This window comes from Bubalus bubalis, chromosome 6 (assembly GCF_019923935.1).
Source record: "Bubalus bubalis isolate 160015118507 breed Murrah chromosome 6, NDDB_SH_1, whole genome shotgun sequence".
Lineage (NCBI taxonomy): Eukaryota > Metazoa > Chordata > Mammalia > Artiodactyla > Bovidae > Bubalus > Bubalus bubalis.
The window spans coordinates 49,350,449-49,367,157 of NC_059162.1; the positions used below are offsets into that span (position 1 = coordinate 49,350,449).

Here is a 16,709-nt window from a genome sequence, read left to right on the forward strand (position 1 = left end):
ACACTTAGCGTGTCCCACGTTCGGCATGCTGTTTCCTAAGTGCGCTACACATTTTAACCTCCTGAGAGTTCCACGATTATTTAACTCATTTTTCAGATGGGAAAAACGTGTCAGAACACACAGGCTAGTAATTGGCAGTGTGACTTCAACTCAGGCAGGTTTGCTCCAGAATCTGTGCTGTCTATCGCTACAGAGTTGATCTGACCCCGTCCTACCCCACCTGCCCTGACAGCAGTCCTCTTTTCAGCTGGGTCTCATTCCCGATGTATTTTAGGATTTCCGTGGTTGCATTGTTTTCGTCTCTGTCTTTTGGGCCGAGTGAGGGGTTTTTCGTTCCGAGGCCGCGTAAGCCTCAATGGTCTTTCCCAGGTCTGCTGTGGACGTTTTAAGGGCTGGACTTTTTTTTTTTTTTTTTCCTTTTTGACGGCTGAATTTTCAAGCCTGAGACGTTTCATACTGCAGCTGTAGTAATTCACGAACCTCTTGTCTCCATGTTCATCTTTCTTGACTGTCTTCCTCAAGACTGAATTGGGTTTATAACTTTTCGGAGAGCAGGATTGTTAGTTGCTAAAGGCGGGAGTTGAGTGCACCTTCTCCAGGCGTCTCCTGGACAGTATCTCTTGTCCATCGCTATCAAAGCCGGACACACTTTTTGGTTGCTCCATTTTCCCACTCTGTTTAAACGCTGAAATGGGGAATGTGGTCTTTGGCTTTGGGTAGTTTTGGCTGGTCAAGGGAGAGCCCTTCCCGTCAGGAATGCTAGACATTCTGGAGGCGTGGGAGGTTGGGCAGCTTCATCTTCTTTAAATGTGCTGAGTTCTGACTGCACTGGAATGAAGTGTATGAGTATTGCATGCCTTCCTTTAGAAATTAATTATTTGCATATTACTGATAAAAGTTTTCAACATTCCCCTCTTCTCTTTTAGTGAGGAGTGCATTTAAAAAGACCTCCAGGGTGAATTTTCCTGATTTTTTTTTTTTTTTAAACATCTCTAAGATTCTTACCAATCAGAAATTGTGTCGAAATAGCAGATTTCTAAAATATATAGCAATTTTTCCTGAGGTAGAAATGGTAAGGTTGGGAATTAAATACAGATATTTGAAGTTGTTTCACTTTTCAATTAGGCAGCCCGGTGCCTAAAATGAAAATACTTCTGTAAGGAGACATTTGGGGTGGAGGAACATGAGGCAAGAACATTTGATAAACGCAGTCTACTGAAGTCTTGGAAAAGACACATTCCAGGCTACCAGAAGTTAGTGTTCACATTTCTGATGCACATATTACTTAGAATTTGGAACATACAGAGAAAGTAGTTTTGCACAGTAGTTTTCTCTTTGCTACACAGTTCTTTGTGAAGTGGATAATATGTGTTTTTTTATATTGATGACTTTGAGTTGGAAGAAATGCAAGAGAATTAGAAGAGTTTCACAAATATTTTGCTCAACAATCTGTTTGCCCAGTTCAAACTTCACTTGGAAGTCATATTTAGTAGGCTTCCACAAAGTCAGTGACGTTTCTGGAATTGTTTCCAGTCCTATATTTCATGGTCACAGTTTACAGATATATTGTAATGAAGCCACATGTTGTTCATTACTTACCTATGTCTACAGTCTCCTGCAGTAAAGCACTGCTAATGATAATGGCTAATAGTTATTGCACCTTCATGATGAACCAAGTGTTGTGCTAAGTGTGCTTTCCGTATTATTATCTCATGTAATTAAGTTTACAGTTACAGTATCTGGTAACTACATTTTATGTTCCCACCAACTAGAGGTTCATTTTGGGACATGAGAAAGTAATGTGGATGATCTTGGAAAGTGTATATCCTCCAAACTTTCTCATTGCTTGCTTGCTAAGTCGCTTCATCATAGTTCAGTTTTGTGAAAGTATGGATTAACTTTATATTAACATTTTTTCAACTGTATTGTTTCCTTTTTTTAGTTTGAAATATGAAAAGTAGTAAAGTGTATATAGTAAAAATAAAGTGTAGTACATTACTCATCATAATGCTGACTTCTCACATCCCCATCATTTTTGTTTGTTTACAGATAGTCTTGACTAAAAATGTTCAAGCATTTTTGAAACACTCTATAACTTTGAGTTACTAATTTGACAGTTGAAGTAAAATAGTTTTACTGAGGTGGTGATTTGTTTTATTTGAAGCTTGTGACATACGCTTTAAAACTTATAACCATCTTTTTACCAGTGACAATGACCAGTTTTCTAATATACTAAACTAAAAGCCATCAAAATTAATCACAGTGGCTTTACTAAGTAAGCTGCAAAAGTGATAAATTAGGCAAATAGTCTTCTAAATTAATGGTTTGTAAAAGAGCTGCCCAAACAAGACACTTGAGTGTTGTTTTGTTTTTGTTGGAGGGGAGACTTAGGTATAATAGTGCCCCCTAAATTGTCCTAAGTTCATTTTAGAAGTTATTTACACATTTAAGAATTAATGTTAGATAGGTTTGAAACTAGAGTAAATGTAGAAATTGCATTTCCAGAAATGATTTGAGGATAACAATATTGAATAAAGGACTTTTAAATGTTATTAAAGAAGTGTCAGGACACCTTATTTAATAATCAGAAGTAGAGGAACAGTAATAGAAATCCACCTTTGATTTCAGTCTTATATACCCTTGCCTTTACTCAACTTTATATGCTTTTCTTTTTTTGAAAGATACTATTTTAGAGACAGATTTTTAAAAACAATTTCTATTTTCCATTCAAGACACTGAAACAAACCAGAGTTAACCATTTTATTTCTATGAAAATTAATTAAAATTTTGTAAAATTATAAAGTTTATAAATTCATTATAAATTGCTTATTCATTATTGTTCATTATTCATCCTGCAAAATCATTACTTATTCAGATAGTTTTGAGTTTTTCATCTCTCATTCTGCTATAAGCAGAGAACAAACACATGGTTAGCAAACATTGGTCATGATTGCCTTGAGATTATAGTCTGGATAGGGAAACATGAATCATCTATGGGAACTTGGATAAGTGCAGTGATGGAAAGGATAAGATGCTATAAAGCATCCAACAGGAAATTCTGTTCTAGTTTGGTGGCGGTGGTGGTTATGAGGCAGGGGAGGTCCAGGAAGGCTTCTTTGAACTGAGATCAGAATGAGTAAACAAAGAGGAAGAATAGTCCAGGCAAATAGAACTGTATATAGACAAGACCCTGTTGAGTCCAACAGTTGGTGTTTTTCAGGTTGTAGGGACAAAATCCATAGTAAGTCTCAGAGCAATTTGATGGGTTACAACTGGCATTTTAAAAAACGAAATGGAACAGGAAAGAAAACATCTGAGTAAGAAAACATCACCTGGCTCCTTAGCCAGTATCTGTTTTATGTTTATGTATTCCTGCATGCATACACCATACACAAACATACTTAATATGTATACTAGCTCCTGATAGAAAATTATTTTCTCTACAAGTCATGGTAAACAAATATTATTGAAAAAATGAGAAAGAGGTGTGTGGGTGGCCAGAGTGCTGAGAGTGTTGAGTAGGAATTTGACTTCAGATGACATTGCAGAAATAGATAGGAGGCAGATCTCATGTTGAACCTTGTAATGCACGATAGCTTCTCATTGTCCTTTGGAAGAGTTTTAAACAGAGAAATAACATAATGAGATTCATGTTTTGAAAATGAATACCTTTGTAATGAGATACTATCTATGGAATGAACAAGAATGAATGTGGAGAAATCATTAGGAAATTAGTAGCAGTAGCTCAGACAAGAAATCATGGTTATTCAGCTAGTGTGGTAGTAGAGATAGAATTAGATAGAGTAAAAAACTGTGGATGGCTGGGGCGGGGCGGGGCGGGGGTGGGGTGCGGTAATCTATGGAGTTGGGCAATGTATAGTAAAGAGTAAATGGTACAATTTTATATCTTACATGTAACCCAGAAATGAATATTCCATAAAACTTTCTACTGTAAATTTCACAGAAATCCTTAGTCACTCTACCATTTTCAGAGTATCCAAATATCCAAGACAAAACATTTGGTAAATATTTCAATGATAATGCTTGAGCTAATATAATTCCTCGAGTCATTTCTTTTTTGATTTCAAGAGATATAAACAAAGTTAGGACTTTTAATTCCAGGAAGATAAAATGTAAGGATGAAGCAGAAACATAGTAAGGTTTTCCTTGAGTTCCAACTGTGTGCCCGGTTTAGGTGTTTTAAATGAAGTCTTTTAATTTTTATGTTCCCTTTTAATCTTCACACAGCCTATAACCAAATTGTGCAGGTTACTAAGTGTTCAGCTAGGATTCAAATCTCAGTCTTTGTCATAACAAAGATTGTGTTTTTATTATATCACCATGAAATTACCAAAAATATTGCTCCAGTGATCATATATTTATTTGTTCAGTCCAAGTGTGTCGTCATTGACTCAAAGGACATGAGTTTGAATAAGCTCCGGGAGATGGTAAAGGACAGGGGAGCCTGTGTGCTGCAGTCCATGGGGTAGCAAAGAGGCGGACACGACTGAGTGACTGAGTAACAACAGTGTGTCAGATTTGTGGACATGCTTAGAACTTAATTTCAACAGAGAAGTATTCTTGATGAAAAGTGATAATCCAGAGTGTGTATGTGTATTGTTGTTTAGTTCATGGGGACACAAAGAGTCAGACATGCTTGAGCGACTAACACTTCACCAAAGTTGTCAGTTGTGTCTGACTCTTTGCGACCCCAAGGACTGTAGCCTACCAGGCTTCTGCATCCATGGGATTTTCTAGGCAAGAGTCCTGGAGTGGGCTGCCATTTCCTTCTCCAGGAGATCTTCCCAACCCAGAGATTGAACCTGGGTCTCCTGCACTGCAGACAGACGCTTTACCATCTGAGCCACTAGGGAAGCCCAGAAGAGATGATTAACAGTTTGTCAGGTAAAACATAGGAATGATGGAAGGGAGACTTTGAAAACAGGCCTTTCTATTTTCAAAGCTCATATTTCACCTTCATTTTTGAAGGTGAGGTCATAGTGGGAGAATATGTTCTTCCACTAAGTGACATTTCAGAACAACTTTTATAGCTTAAAAAATTCTGTGCCCTAGGTATTAAGAGGAAGTTTATTAAGAGCATAGATTTTGGTCACAAGGCAGATGTGGTTTTAAGTACCAATTCATCATTTATCAGTTGAGAGCTTAGACAAATCATTTAACCTCCAAATCACTTTCCTAACTTGGGAATTGAGAATCTGCATATCATAGACTTGTCAAGATTATTGGCACTTAATAAATGGAAGTTGCTATATTAGTAATACAGAGTTTGTTGTTTTTTTAAGTATTGAATTTTAAATATTGAGGCAGGCTTTGAGCTGTTTGTGAAAACCTGGTGTTATAATGTACCTTGGTTAATGAAATATTTGCATCTCTCTTTTTTTCTCTCCCACTTAAGGAATTCCATTTTTTTGACTGTTATGTGAAAGGATGATTGCTTACAAACAGAAAAAGACAAAGAAAAAACGTGTTTTGTCAACAGGCCAGCTCTCAACTGATGTTACAACTTCTGAGATGGGGCTCAAGTCCATAAATTCCAACGCCATTTTGGATCCTGATTACATCAAGGAGTTGGTGAATGACATCAGGAAGTTCTCCCATATGTTACTGTATTTGAAGGAAGCTATTCTTTCAGGTTTGTTGACTCTCTTTCCCTTAGCCTTCTTACTGGATGGTTTGTAATATCGTAAATGCCAGCCTTGCTTGCATATAAGAATGTACACAGTAGTAGAAGCAGAGTATTCTGCTTTAGCTATTTTATATGTGTTTTGCCAAATGTTTGATGTTTCCAGTGTAAACTATGTTATAATCAGATACAGTGCAATACGTAGTAGAAAGCTTGGGAAGTGAGGGAAAAAGACCCATTTGATATGGGAGATTTTTAGATATTTGGAATTTTAACCCTCTTGTTAATGGTAGCAATGCACTGTTTGGTCTGTAATAAGCACACTAATATTTTTAATTTACATTGTTAATACATCTGCCTAGATTCAGTTCGGAGAAGGCAATGGCACCCTACTCCAGTACTCTTGCCTGGAAAATCCCATGGACAGAGGAGCCTGGTAGGCTGCAGTCCATGGGGTTGCTAGAGTCGGACACGACTGAGCAACTTCACTTTCACTTTTCACTTTGATGCATTGGAGAAGGAAATGGCAACCCACTCCAGTGTTCTTGCCTGGAGAATCCCAGGGATGGGGGAGTCTGGTGGGCTGCCGTCTATGGGGTCACACAGAGTTGGACACGACTGAAGCAACTCAGCAGATTCAGTTTTCTATATTGTTCTTGAAACAGTCTAAAATCACTGATTTGAGTGAATTTTTTCCTCAGAAGTCAAACTTAATTCTGTTTTGCTGTTCTCGTCCTCAAAAGAGAGTCACAGAATTTATTTTTTGTCTAGTTAGAAATGGATACTAGAGCCTGAGACTTGATTGTCCTAAAAGAAAGAGCTATATACATCTGTACTCCCTGACTTGATCTTAGTACCTGTCTTTCAACTTTCTGTGCCTCTTTTATATCTAATTTTGATGGCAATTAATAATCATACAACTGATATTCTTTTGTAATAAGTAGCAGTTCAGTCCATATTCATAAAGGTATGTCTGGATGTAGAAAATGAAGTTTCCTGGTTATTTATATGTGACCTTCTGGGGTTTCATAGACATAAGATTTCAGTAAATATTTTCTGTGAATATAAGTTAGATACTCATTTTCTGATATGCATTCTGAAAAATAGAAACTAAAAAACCATGCCTTTTGTTTGTCATAAATACTGCTTTTAAGAGTTTATTTCTAACCTACCTGTAATTTTCCATTTGAAATGCCCAAAATACCTGGACTTGAATTGTAGCCTCAAAATTTTAGTATTGGATTTATCCTTAAATGACAATCATGTAAGTCATTCTTTTGAGACTAGATATATGTTTTTAGAAAAGAATTTACCTACATTTCTGTTCATTTTAATAGCTTGATTTAAAAAAAAATAGCTTGATTTTGAAGTCTAACTTCGGATAATTAAATGCTAATAAAGTTACTTTGTTATTGTGGAAAGATATTCTAAATACATTAAGCATTATACCAGTAACAGATTCATTATTAAAATGACACATCTGCCATTTATTTAAAAAAGCATAGCTGTGTAATAAAGGTTTGTTCTTAACTGGGTTTTTTTTTAATTTACATATAGTAAAATTTTATCTTTTTGATGTAACTGGGTTAACTTTTAACTCAATTTATATTAATTGGCAAATCATTTAAGGTAAAATCTGATTTTATTTAATGTATCAATTAAAATAGGTTTCACTAATATAAATAAGAGTTTTAGTTAGAGTATCTATTTGTTTTTGTTTTCCATAGGAAATTTTACATCATTTGGAATCTTTATCTCACATGTTTATCCCTTGTTTCACAGATTTTAAATGATGGTAATTTAAAACAAGTTGGACCCACTCCTTATATCCATAAATTTTTTTAATGAGTTTTAAATTTGTGAACAGACAGTTCATTAGGAAGGAAGAGGATTGAAAGTTGATCCTAAGTAAGAAGAAAAGAGGAAATTGGTAATAAGATAGGAAAAGGAAACTACCTTTTGAGGTAAAAAGATGTATATGGAAATATATTTTTTACATAAATGTAATGTTAAAAATATGTAAGGATGTTCTTTAAATAAGAAAACTAGTACTTCAAAATTTAGAACTTGAGTGTATTGCTAATAGTAAAAAAGTTTTCCATTTACGGTTAGTAAATTAATGCAAAAGACCATCTTTTGGGTAACCAGCTCTCATTAGTAAGCAGTGGCCAGAGAGTTTCCATTAGTTTATCTTTGGATTGATTTTAATGCTTGATTCTTTAGTCAGAGTTAAAAGGATTTATGTATGCCATCTCAAAATAAATTTTGGATTTAGCAAGAATTTATTTTCTCTGTCTTTGTGTTGTTGTTATCAAAATCTGGAAATATATTCTTTAGTTTATTTGAATTGATAGAACCTTTTTGTTTGTTGTTTTCCTTAAAGGAGTATGTATAAACAGTATAAATCAACCTCATTATAAATGACAAATGCCACGTAATAAAATGTTTAATGATTTTCAGCTTGTTAGAGTGTCATGCTATTTAGTTAATAGAATTATTGCAAAAATCACATGAGATATAATCTTCAGGAAAGCAGGTAAAAAGTTTAAATTCTGTAGCTGTCTAAGGTGGTTTAATATACATATGTTAGTGGACATAGACATAGGTCACGCTTTTGTCTCTGAGCACTGAGAAATTTCCCTGGACTCCTGCTGTTCTGTATAGTTGTAAACTGGCCAGACAGCAAAGAGCTGTTTCATATTTTTCTTTTGGAGTGAAGAGACCATTGTCAGTATTTGATTGGTGGCTTTGCCACTGTTTTGTCTTTTGCCTCCTCAAGAGGAGGGATGCCACATTTTTTATATTGTTTATTACCTTTCAATTCATGTTGGTTGGCTATGAAAAAGCTAAAAAGTTGTCTTTTAAGAATGTAGCTGTGGGTATGCAAATCACCTTTGGTGTTGTCTGCATACCATTTTCTTTATGTACTTTACCTGTCATGAAGCAGTGGTGTAAAGTAATAGCTTTGTGATAGGTTTTGTATCTACATTTCCCTTTCCTTGAACTAGTTATAGAGATTATTATAATTGTATATGATGCTTTACATTTTACAGAGTAGTTTCACATGCAAACAGTAATCACACAGTCCCCACAAAGGCAGGGTTTAGCCCATTTCATAGACAAGTTGTATGTGTAATTTAAATTATGTGATTTCATCAACCTCTGATTGCTGATTAATAACTACTATTTCATTTGGAACCTAGAGGTCATGAATGTAGAATGGTGTGACCTTTGCTCATGCTTTATTAGCTGTTTTACATGGCAGTATGATACTATTACAGAGAAGGCAATGGCACCCCACTCCAGTACTCTTGCTTGGAGAATTCCATGGACGGAGGAGCCTGGTAGGCTGCAGTCCATGGGGTCGCTAAGAGTCGGACACGACTGAGTGACTTCACTTTCACGCATTGTAGAAGGAAATGGCAACCCACTCCAGTGTTCTTGCCTTGAGAATCCCAGGGACGGGGGAGCCTCGTGGGCTGCCGTCTGTGGGGTCACACAGGGTTGGACACGACTGAAACGACTTAGCAGCAGCAGCAGCAGCAGCAGCAGCATGATGCTATAAAGACACTGCTCAGTTTTCATTTCATTCTATTTCATGTGGTATTTATATTGACTTACCCAGTATGGTAGCCTCTAGACATATGGCTGTTTAAATTTAATTAGAATTTAAAATTCAGCTCCTCAGTTGCAGTAACTGCTTCAAGTGCTTATTACCCATCTCTGCTTAGTTGCTACCATTTTGAATGGTGACGATATAAAAATTACCATCATTACAGAGATTTCTCCGGTGGCTCAGACGTTAAAGCGTTTGCCCGCAATGCGGGAGACCTGGGTTCGATCCCTGGGTTGGGAATATCCCCTGGAGAAGGAAATGGCAACCCACTCCAGTACTCTTGCCTGGAGAATCCTATGGACGGAGGAGCCTGGTGGGCTACAGTCCATGGGGTCGCAAAGTGTCGGACACGACTGAGTGACTTCACTTCTTCACTTCTTCTTCACAGAGATTTCTATCAGACAGTGGTGGTATTGACATTTGGTTTTCATCAATCTCTGGAATATTGAGATGAATTTTTGAGCTATAAGTATTTTATATTTTTATAGCCTGAAAAGAAAACCTAGAAAAAGTTGTTATTTTCGCAAAATTTTACCTAGAAATAGGAATTCTTGGAATTCATTTGAATTCCCCTTCCTTAAATTGCCTTTGGGATGTGTAGCTTTCATGCAGTTATTTGATTTGAACCAGCAAGATCACTTTCTAAGCAGTTTATACAAGTTGGTGAGATTCGTAATAAGGGATGGCAGAAAGAGCTCAGGAAAGAGAATCACACAATCTAGGTTCTAGACCCAGTTCTGCTATTGACTAGTTTTGGAATATGGCTTAAGTCATTTAATACTTTGTTAAAAATGAGGTACTTATACCAGATGCTATTGATATTATAATTCTGATTTAAAAATTGATTGGAGTTGGAAATTCTACATTGTTCAGAATATTGACAGTTCAGAGCTGAAGAAGACAGCTAAGTATTTGTATTCAAACTATATAACACATTTTAGAGGACATCTGGCTCCCACCAATTTATTGGGTTTTTTAATGTGAATTTTATGATAACTTTCTTAAATGTGATGTTAATGAAAATTTCCCAAGTGAGGATGTTACGCTCATATTGCAGTAGGTGTTGATGAACTGATTACAGAAAATTGTTGTTGTTCAGTCGCCAGGTTGTGTCTGCCTCTTCATAGCCACGTGGACTGCAGTACACTAGGCTTCCCTGTCCCTCACCATTTCTTGGAATTTGACCAAGTTCATGTAATGTCTGCCAAAGGACTCTCTGCCCCCTAAGAGAGTTAAGATGTGTGTGCACTTTGTCTCTACTGTTTTTATTTACAAACGAAAGCAGAGAGCTTAATGTGGGAGATCATAGGACTGTGAACACAGTTGCTTTTGATATAGGGTAAGTGATAGTTTATTGATTCTCTGTCCACTATATATTTCCAAGAAGAGGTTACCCTTTGAGTTTTTTTGGGGGGGTGGGGGGCTGTGCAGGATCTTTGTTGCTACACAAGCTTTTATCTAGTTGACGCGAGTGGAGGCTTCTCTCTAGTTGTGGTGCACGGGCTTCTCATTGCTGTGGCTTCTCGTTGCAGAGCGTGGGCTTTAGGGTGCTCAGGCTTCAGTAGTTGTGGCATGTGGCCTCAGTAGTTGTGGCTCACGGGCTCTAGAGCACAGGCTCAATGGTTGTGGCACAGGGGCTTAGTTGCTCCATGTATGTGGGATCTCCCTGGATCAGGGATCGAACCCATGTTTCCTGCATTGGCAGGCAAATTCTTTACCACTGAGCCATCAGGGAAGCCCCCTTAGTCTTATGTAAATAGCAGATGTGAAATTTGAAGTTTCAGATCTCTCTCCAGTGTCATTATGGTACATTATGAATAATTACAGGACAAAGTTTGCATCTTATGTTAAAATGCTGAAGGCACGCTGTTATACGTATATCCCCTGTGTTTAAATATAGCACTGCAGATTCATGTATGTGCAGGACCAATTCAGGTTTATGTTGCCCCACCGAGAAATAGTGTATTCTGAATTCCAAAGATAAATGCTCTTCTAGTTTATACAGTAACCTTAAACTCTCCCTTTGTGATATACCTTCTCCATTCCCAAGTGAACACCATGTGTGGAAGTTCGAAATTTGGAAATTTGAAGAAGTACAAGGCTTTTAATTGGGCTAGAAAGAATAGTGCACATTGCTTACTTTGTCTAGTACTCAGTGCTTGGAAGTGTCCATTGCCATTATAACATACATTTGAAGAAAAAAATTGGCAGTTAATCTAATACGTATAGATTTTTTGATTATGTAACTTTAAAAAATGGATTTTAATAAAATTTTACTATTGTGACAGTGGTGCCCTGTTTTTCTGTTTTGTTTTTTAAATAGGTTAGGAAGGAAGATAAAACTTCATCATCAGTTTCAGATAAAGTTCTCTAATTGTTAAAAATGATTTCTAGTTGAAGAGTGTTTTTATCACTTTTAATTTGTAAAAATGTAACTGATCTCATAAGTGACAGCTTTTGATGAATTCTGAGTTCTAAATTTAACAGAACTGTAGTCGGAAGTGGTATGTGAACATTCTAAAGCAAACTTTACTGAAAGAACAAATTAAGTAAAAATTTTAATGTCATTAAATACTATGTTCTGTTGTGAGAGGGAAGTTCTGTATAAACTTTCAAAATCTGAATTGAAATCTTGTGGATTACCCCATTTTTTACACAGGAGGATGTGTAAATTTATTTGGGCAAATTACAGTGAGTATTAATTTTACCATTGTTGGCTAGTATTTTACTTTCAACCTTTATAGTGTGCAAGAAATTTTGTGAAATACTGGAAACATAAGTTGCTAGTCCTCCTATTGTGTTTTTCAGAAGTAAACCTCTCTAGAAGTGATTTCTAATTGTTATCGTTTAGGAAAAGCTAATACAGATGTTAATAGGTTCTGGCTTAGTGTCTAGAAGGTACAAAATGAATCTTTGGGGAATGAAGTATGAAATACAGGTAGCTCATTTATTACACATGTGCCAGCTTTAGGAGATTGCTTTCCTCTTCTGCACTTACCTAGTATGGCTTACATAATTGAACCTCATTTGTAATAGTAACTGGCATATTCAACTGGAAGTTGAAGCCTGTTAAATCAGATTGCAGAGTATACCTGTCATTAAGCTATAACTTTTTTAACCATGTTGATTGTTGTGGTGACTAAGAACATAAATTCTAGAGCCAGAGCCCTGAGGTGGAATTCTCATTCTGCCACTATTTGTATATAACCCTGGGCAAGTTACCAGTATTCTCTTCCTCAGTTTCACATCTCCTAAAATAAGATAGTAGTAACTACATTATTGGGTTATTGTGAAAATTAAATGAGTTCATACTTCATATATGTAAGGCTCATAGAATAAGTCTTTTAAAATGTCAACTGTAACTATTTTTACAATCCCCAAGTGATTGGATAATGAAAGTTGCTGTTAAGGCTTCACTTTTATCCTGTAAATTCAGAAGTCATTTCAGAAAACACAAAAGTGAGTTTCCTTGTGATAAGTTCTGAAAACTTTTCCCCTCCTCCTTGTTTTCATTGCTTTCCCAGAGAGGGTAAACTGAATAAGACTGAGTTAAAAAATTATTGTCAGTTTTTATTTTTTTAAATCAAGGAAAACACCATGGCCTTTTCACTTATTTATTTACCTAAGTATTTCCATGAAGTGTTTGCAGTATAAACACTGTGGTATTGTGTTAATGCATGAGAACCAAAAAGTGGAACTGGCTAATCTGTTCTCACTTGATAAGCTGAGTGAAGCAGAAAATAAACGGCACAAATGAAAGAAACAATAAATTAAAATTCACATTACCATATAGGGATGGTAGATAAGCAAATGTTGGGATATAGGAGTTTTACTCTTTTATATAGCTAGTATTAAAACTGATTGAACCTTATAATATTTGCATATTTAATACCTTTGTACTATAATTTAAATTTTATTACATTTATAATATGGCCACTATAAAACTTAAAAATTATAATTATATGCCAAAATTAAATACTGTAATTTACTTGGTAGGTATAGAAATATTTTTATAAAATATATTCTTATGATTTTTTTTCTAAGTGGTTTACTAATTTAGATTTTACATATAAAATTAAATTAAAATTTAACTTTAATATCTCTTTTTCATTAAAATATTGTGGAACCATACTATAATTTGTTACTGAGTGTAATTCTGTGTGGGACAAATCTGTTTTCAAAGGTATTTAGTTTGAATGGCTTTCAGATTTAATAGTAATCATAGTTTGCATATATTAAGACTATAAAACACTTTTGTTTCTGTCAATTTATTTGATATTCACAACAAACTTATAAGGTAACTTGAATGAAATAATGATGAATCTGAGGTTAGAGAAACTGAGTTTTGTATATGGTCATTTCAAGGAAGTGGCAGATTAAGCATTGGAATGGAAGTTTGATTTAAATCTATTGTTTTCTACCACACCAATCAGCCGCATACCTTTCTTCTGTATTGAAAAAAAAGTAAAAGTAGTTCAGCTGTGTCCAGCTCTTTGCCATGGACTACCCCTGGACTGTAGTCTGCCAGGCTCTTCTGTCAATGAAATTCTCCAGGCAAAAATACTGGAGTGGGTTGCCATTCCCCTTTCCATGGGAATCCTTCCAACCCAGGGATCGAACTCAGGTCTCCCGCAGTGCAGGCAGATTCTTTACCGTCTGAGCCACCAGGGAAGCCACTGGGGAAGAACAGTTACTGTCTTTTTTTGCTTAGCTCATTATTGCTGCTTTTGGTGGTTTGGAGATATTTAGTGTTGGTGAAGGAGCTGCCTAAACGTAAAACTTTCTGAAAAAATAAAAGTTCAAGAAGCTTTTGCTTCATAAAATGGACTCTGTGGGAGAGGGAGAGGGTGGGGAGATTTGGGAGAATGGCATTGAAACGTATAATATCATGTATGAAATGAGTCGCCAGTCCAGGTTCCATGCACAATACTGGATGCCTGGGGCTGGTGCACTGGGATGACCCAGAGGGAGGGTATGGGGAGGGAGGAGGGAGGAGGGTTCAGGATGGGGAACACAGGTATACCTGTGGCGGATTCATTTCGATATTTGGCAAAACTAATACAATATTGTAAAGTTTAAAAATAAAATTAAAAAAAATTTGAGATAGCTTTATTCTTCTATAATGAAAAAGAACATTGGAACATTTTTTAAAATTATAAAACATAATTAAGGGCTTGCTATTTTATAACATCCCAGCTGAAATATTATCAGAATATTCTCATGTCTTAGTAGTTATAGTTAAACTCATCTACTCAAATACATAGGGGAGTTTATGAATCTTTGTACGTAAGGCTTTTTAAATTATCATGTTCATTTCCATTGATTTATATACTTCAGAGATGTGTTCAGTCACAGAAAATAGGAATTATTTATAGAGTAATTTGAGATATTTCTGAAATTTCTTACTGAATAACTCAGTTACTGTCTCAGTATTTTGCTTTAAAACAACTTCAATATCTGTTTATAAGGGCTTCCTTGTAGGAAAAAAGGGATTTCAAATTGGTAGAACATCTATGTTGACAATTATAGGAATGTTCTGCAGTGATTTTTAAGAAAAATTATAGTAGTCATTCTCAGACCCCTCTATGCTGTTAAAAATTACTAAGAATCCTGAAGAGTTTTTGTTTCTGTGGGCTGTATCTGTTACTATATACTGTAAACTAAGAACATTGAAAAATATATAATAATATGTTTTTAAAACATATGAAACAATAATAATTTTTAAATATATTAATAAACATAATTTTGAAATATATTTATTTCCACATAGTTAATTTCCTTGACTCTGAGAAAGCCAGAATTTATTACCTTGGTTTATTTAGGCATTTAAACCATTAGTATTTTGTACATACGTGCTAAGTAGCCTCAGTTGTATCCGACTCTTTGTGACCCTATGGACTGTAGCCCACCAGGCTCCTCTGTCCATGGACTTTCCTAGCAAGAATACTAGAGTGGGTTGCCATTTCCTTCTCTGGGGATCTTCCTGACTTAGGGACTGAATTCGGATCTCCTGCATCGGGAGCAGGTTCTTTACCACTAGCGTCACCTGGGAAACCTTCTTGTTTAATATCCAATATTCATTTTGAATATTGAGGATTGTTCAGATCAAATCAGATCAGATCAGTTGCTCTGTCGTGTCCGACTCTTCGTGACCCCATGAATCGCAGCACGCCAGGCCTCCCTGTCCATCACCAACTCCCAGAGTTCACTCAGACTCACGTCCATCGAGTCAGTGATGTCATCCAGCCATCTCATCCTCTGTTGTCCCCTTCTCCTGCCCCCAATCCCTTCCAGCATCAGAGTCTTTTTCCAGTGAGTCAACTCTTCGCATGAGGTGGCCAAAGTACTGGAGTTTCAGCTTGAGCATCTTTCCTTCCAAAGAAATCCCAGGGCTGATCTCCTTCAGAATGGACTGGTTGGATCTCCTTGCAGTCCAAGGGACTCTCAAGAGTCTTCTCCAACACCACAGTTCAAAAGCATCGATTCTTCGGCGCTCAGCCTTCTTCACAGTCCAACTCTCACATCCATACATGACCACAGGAAAAACCACAGCCTTGACTAGACGGACCTTTGTTGGCAAAGTAATGTCTCTGCTTTTGAATATGCTATCTAGGTTGGTCATAACTTTCCTTCCAAGGAGTAAGCATCTTTTAATTTCATGGCTGCAGTCACCATCTGTAGTGATTTTGGAGCCCAGAAAAATAAAGTCTGACACTGTTTCCACTGTTTCCCCATCTATTTCCCATGAAGTGGTGGGACTGGATGCCATGATCTTCGTTTTCTGAATGTTGAGCTTTAAGCCAACTTTTTCACTCTCCACTTGCACTTTCATCAAGAGGCTTTTGAGTTCCTCTTCACTTTCTGCCATAAGGGTGGTGTCATCTGCATATCTGAGGTTATTGCTGTTTCTCCCGGCAGTCTTGATTCCAGCTTGTGCTTCTTCCAGTCCAGCGTTTCTCATGATGTACTTCTGCATAGAAGTTAAATAAGCAGGGTGACAATATACAGCCTTGATGAACTCCTTTTCCTATTTGGAACCAGTCTGTTGTTCCATGTCCAGTTCTAACTGTTGCTTCCTGACCTGCATACAGATTTCTCAAGAGGCAGGTCAGGTGGTCTGGTATTCCCATCTCTTTCAGAATTTTCCACAGTTTATTGTGATCCACACAGTCAAAGGCTTTGGCAGAGTCAATAAAGCAGAAATAGATGTTTTTCTGGAACTCTCTTGCTTTTTCCATGATCCAGCAGATGTTGGCAATTTGATCTCTGGTCCCTCTGCCTTTTCTAAAACCATCTTGAACAGAGGATTCTTGCTGACCCACAAAGATCAAGCTCTTTTTCCTGAGACCTCAAAATAAGACAAAGTATTTTTACCTGCTGTTTCTTAAGTATGTTAATATCTGTAGAAATTAATCTGAAACAGCACAGTACGGGATAGAAATGACTGGC

General features: G+C 36.4%; 1 protein-coding gene across 3 annotated transcripts in view; it reads left to right on the forward strand.

Annotated features, from left to right (window-relative positions):
* The window catches only part of ARHGAP29 (Rho GTPase activating protein 29), an 81,369-nt gene that overhangs the window by 12,855 nt on the left and 51,805 nt on the right, over window positions 1-16,709 (forward strand). For all 3 annotated transcript variants that reach the window (XM_006057553.4, XM_006057555.4, XM_006057554.4), the window contains exon 2: window positions 5,417-5,653. In XM_006057553.4, the coding sequence (XP_006057615.3) occupies window positions 5,449-5,653 (205 nt within the window). In that variant the 5' untranslated portion in view covers window positions 5,417-5,448. The remainder of the gene's footprint in view (window positions 1-5,416; window positions 5,654-16,709) is intronic.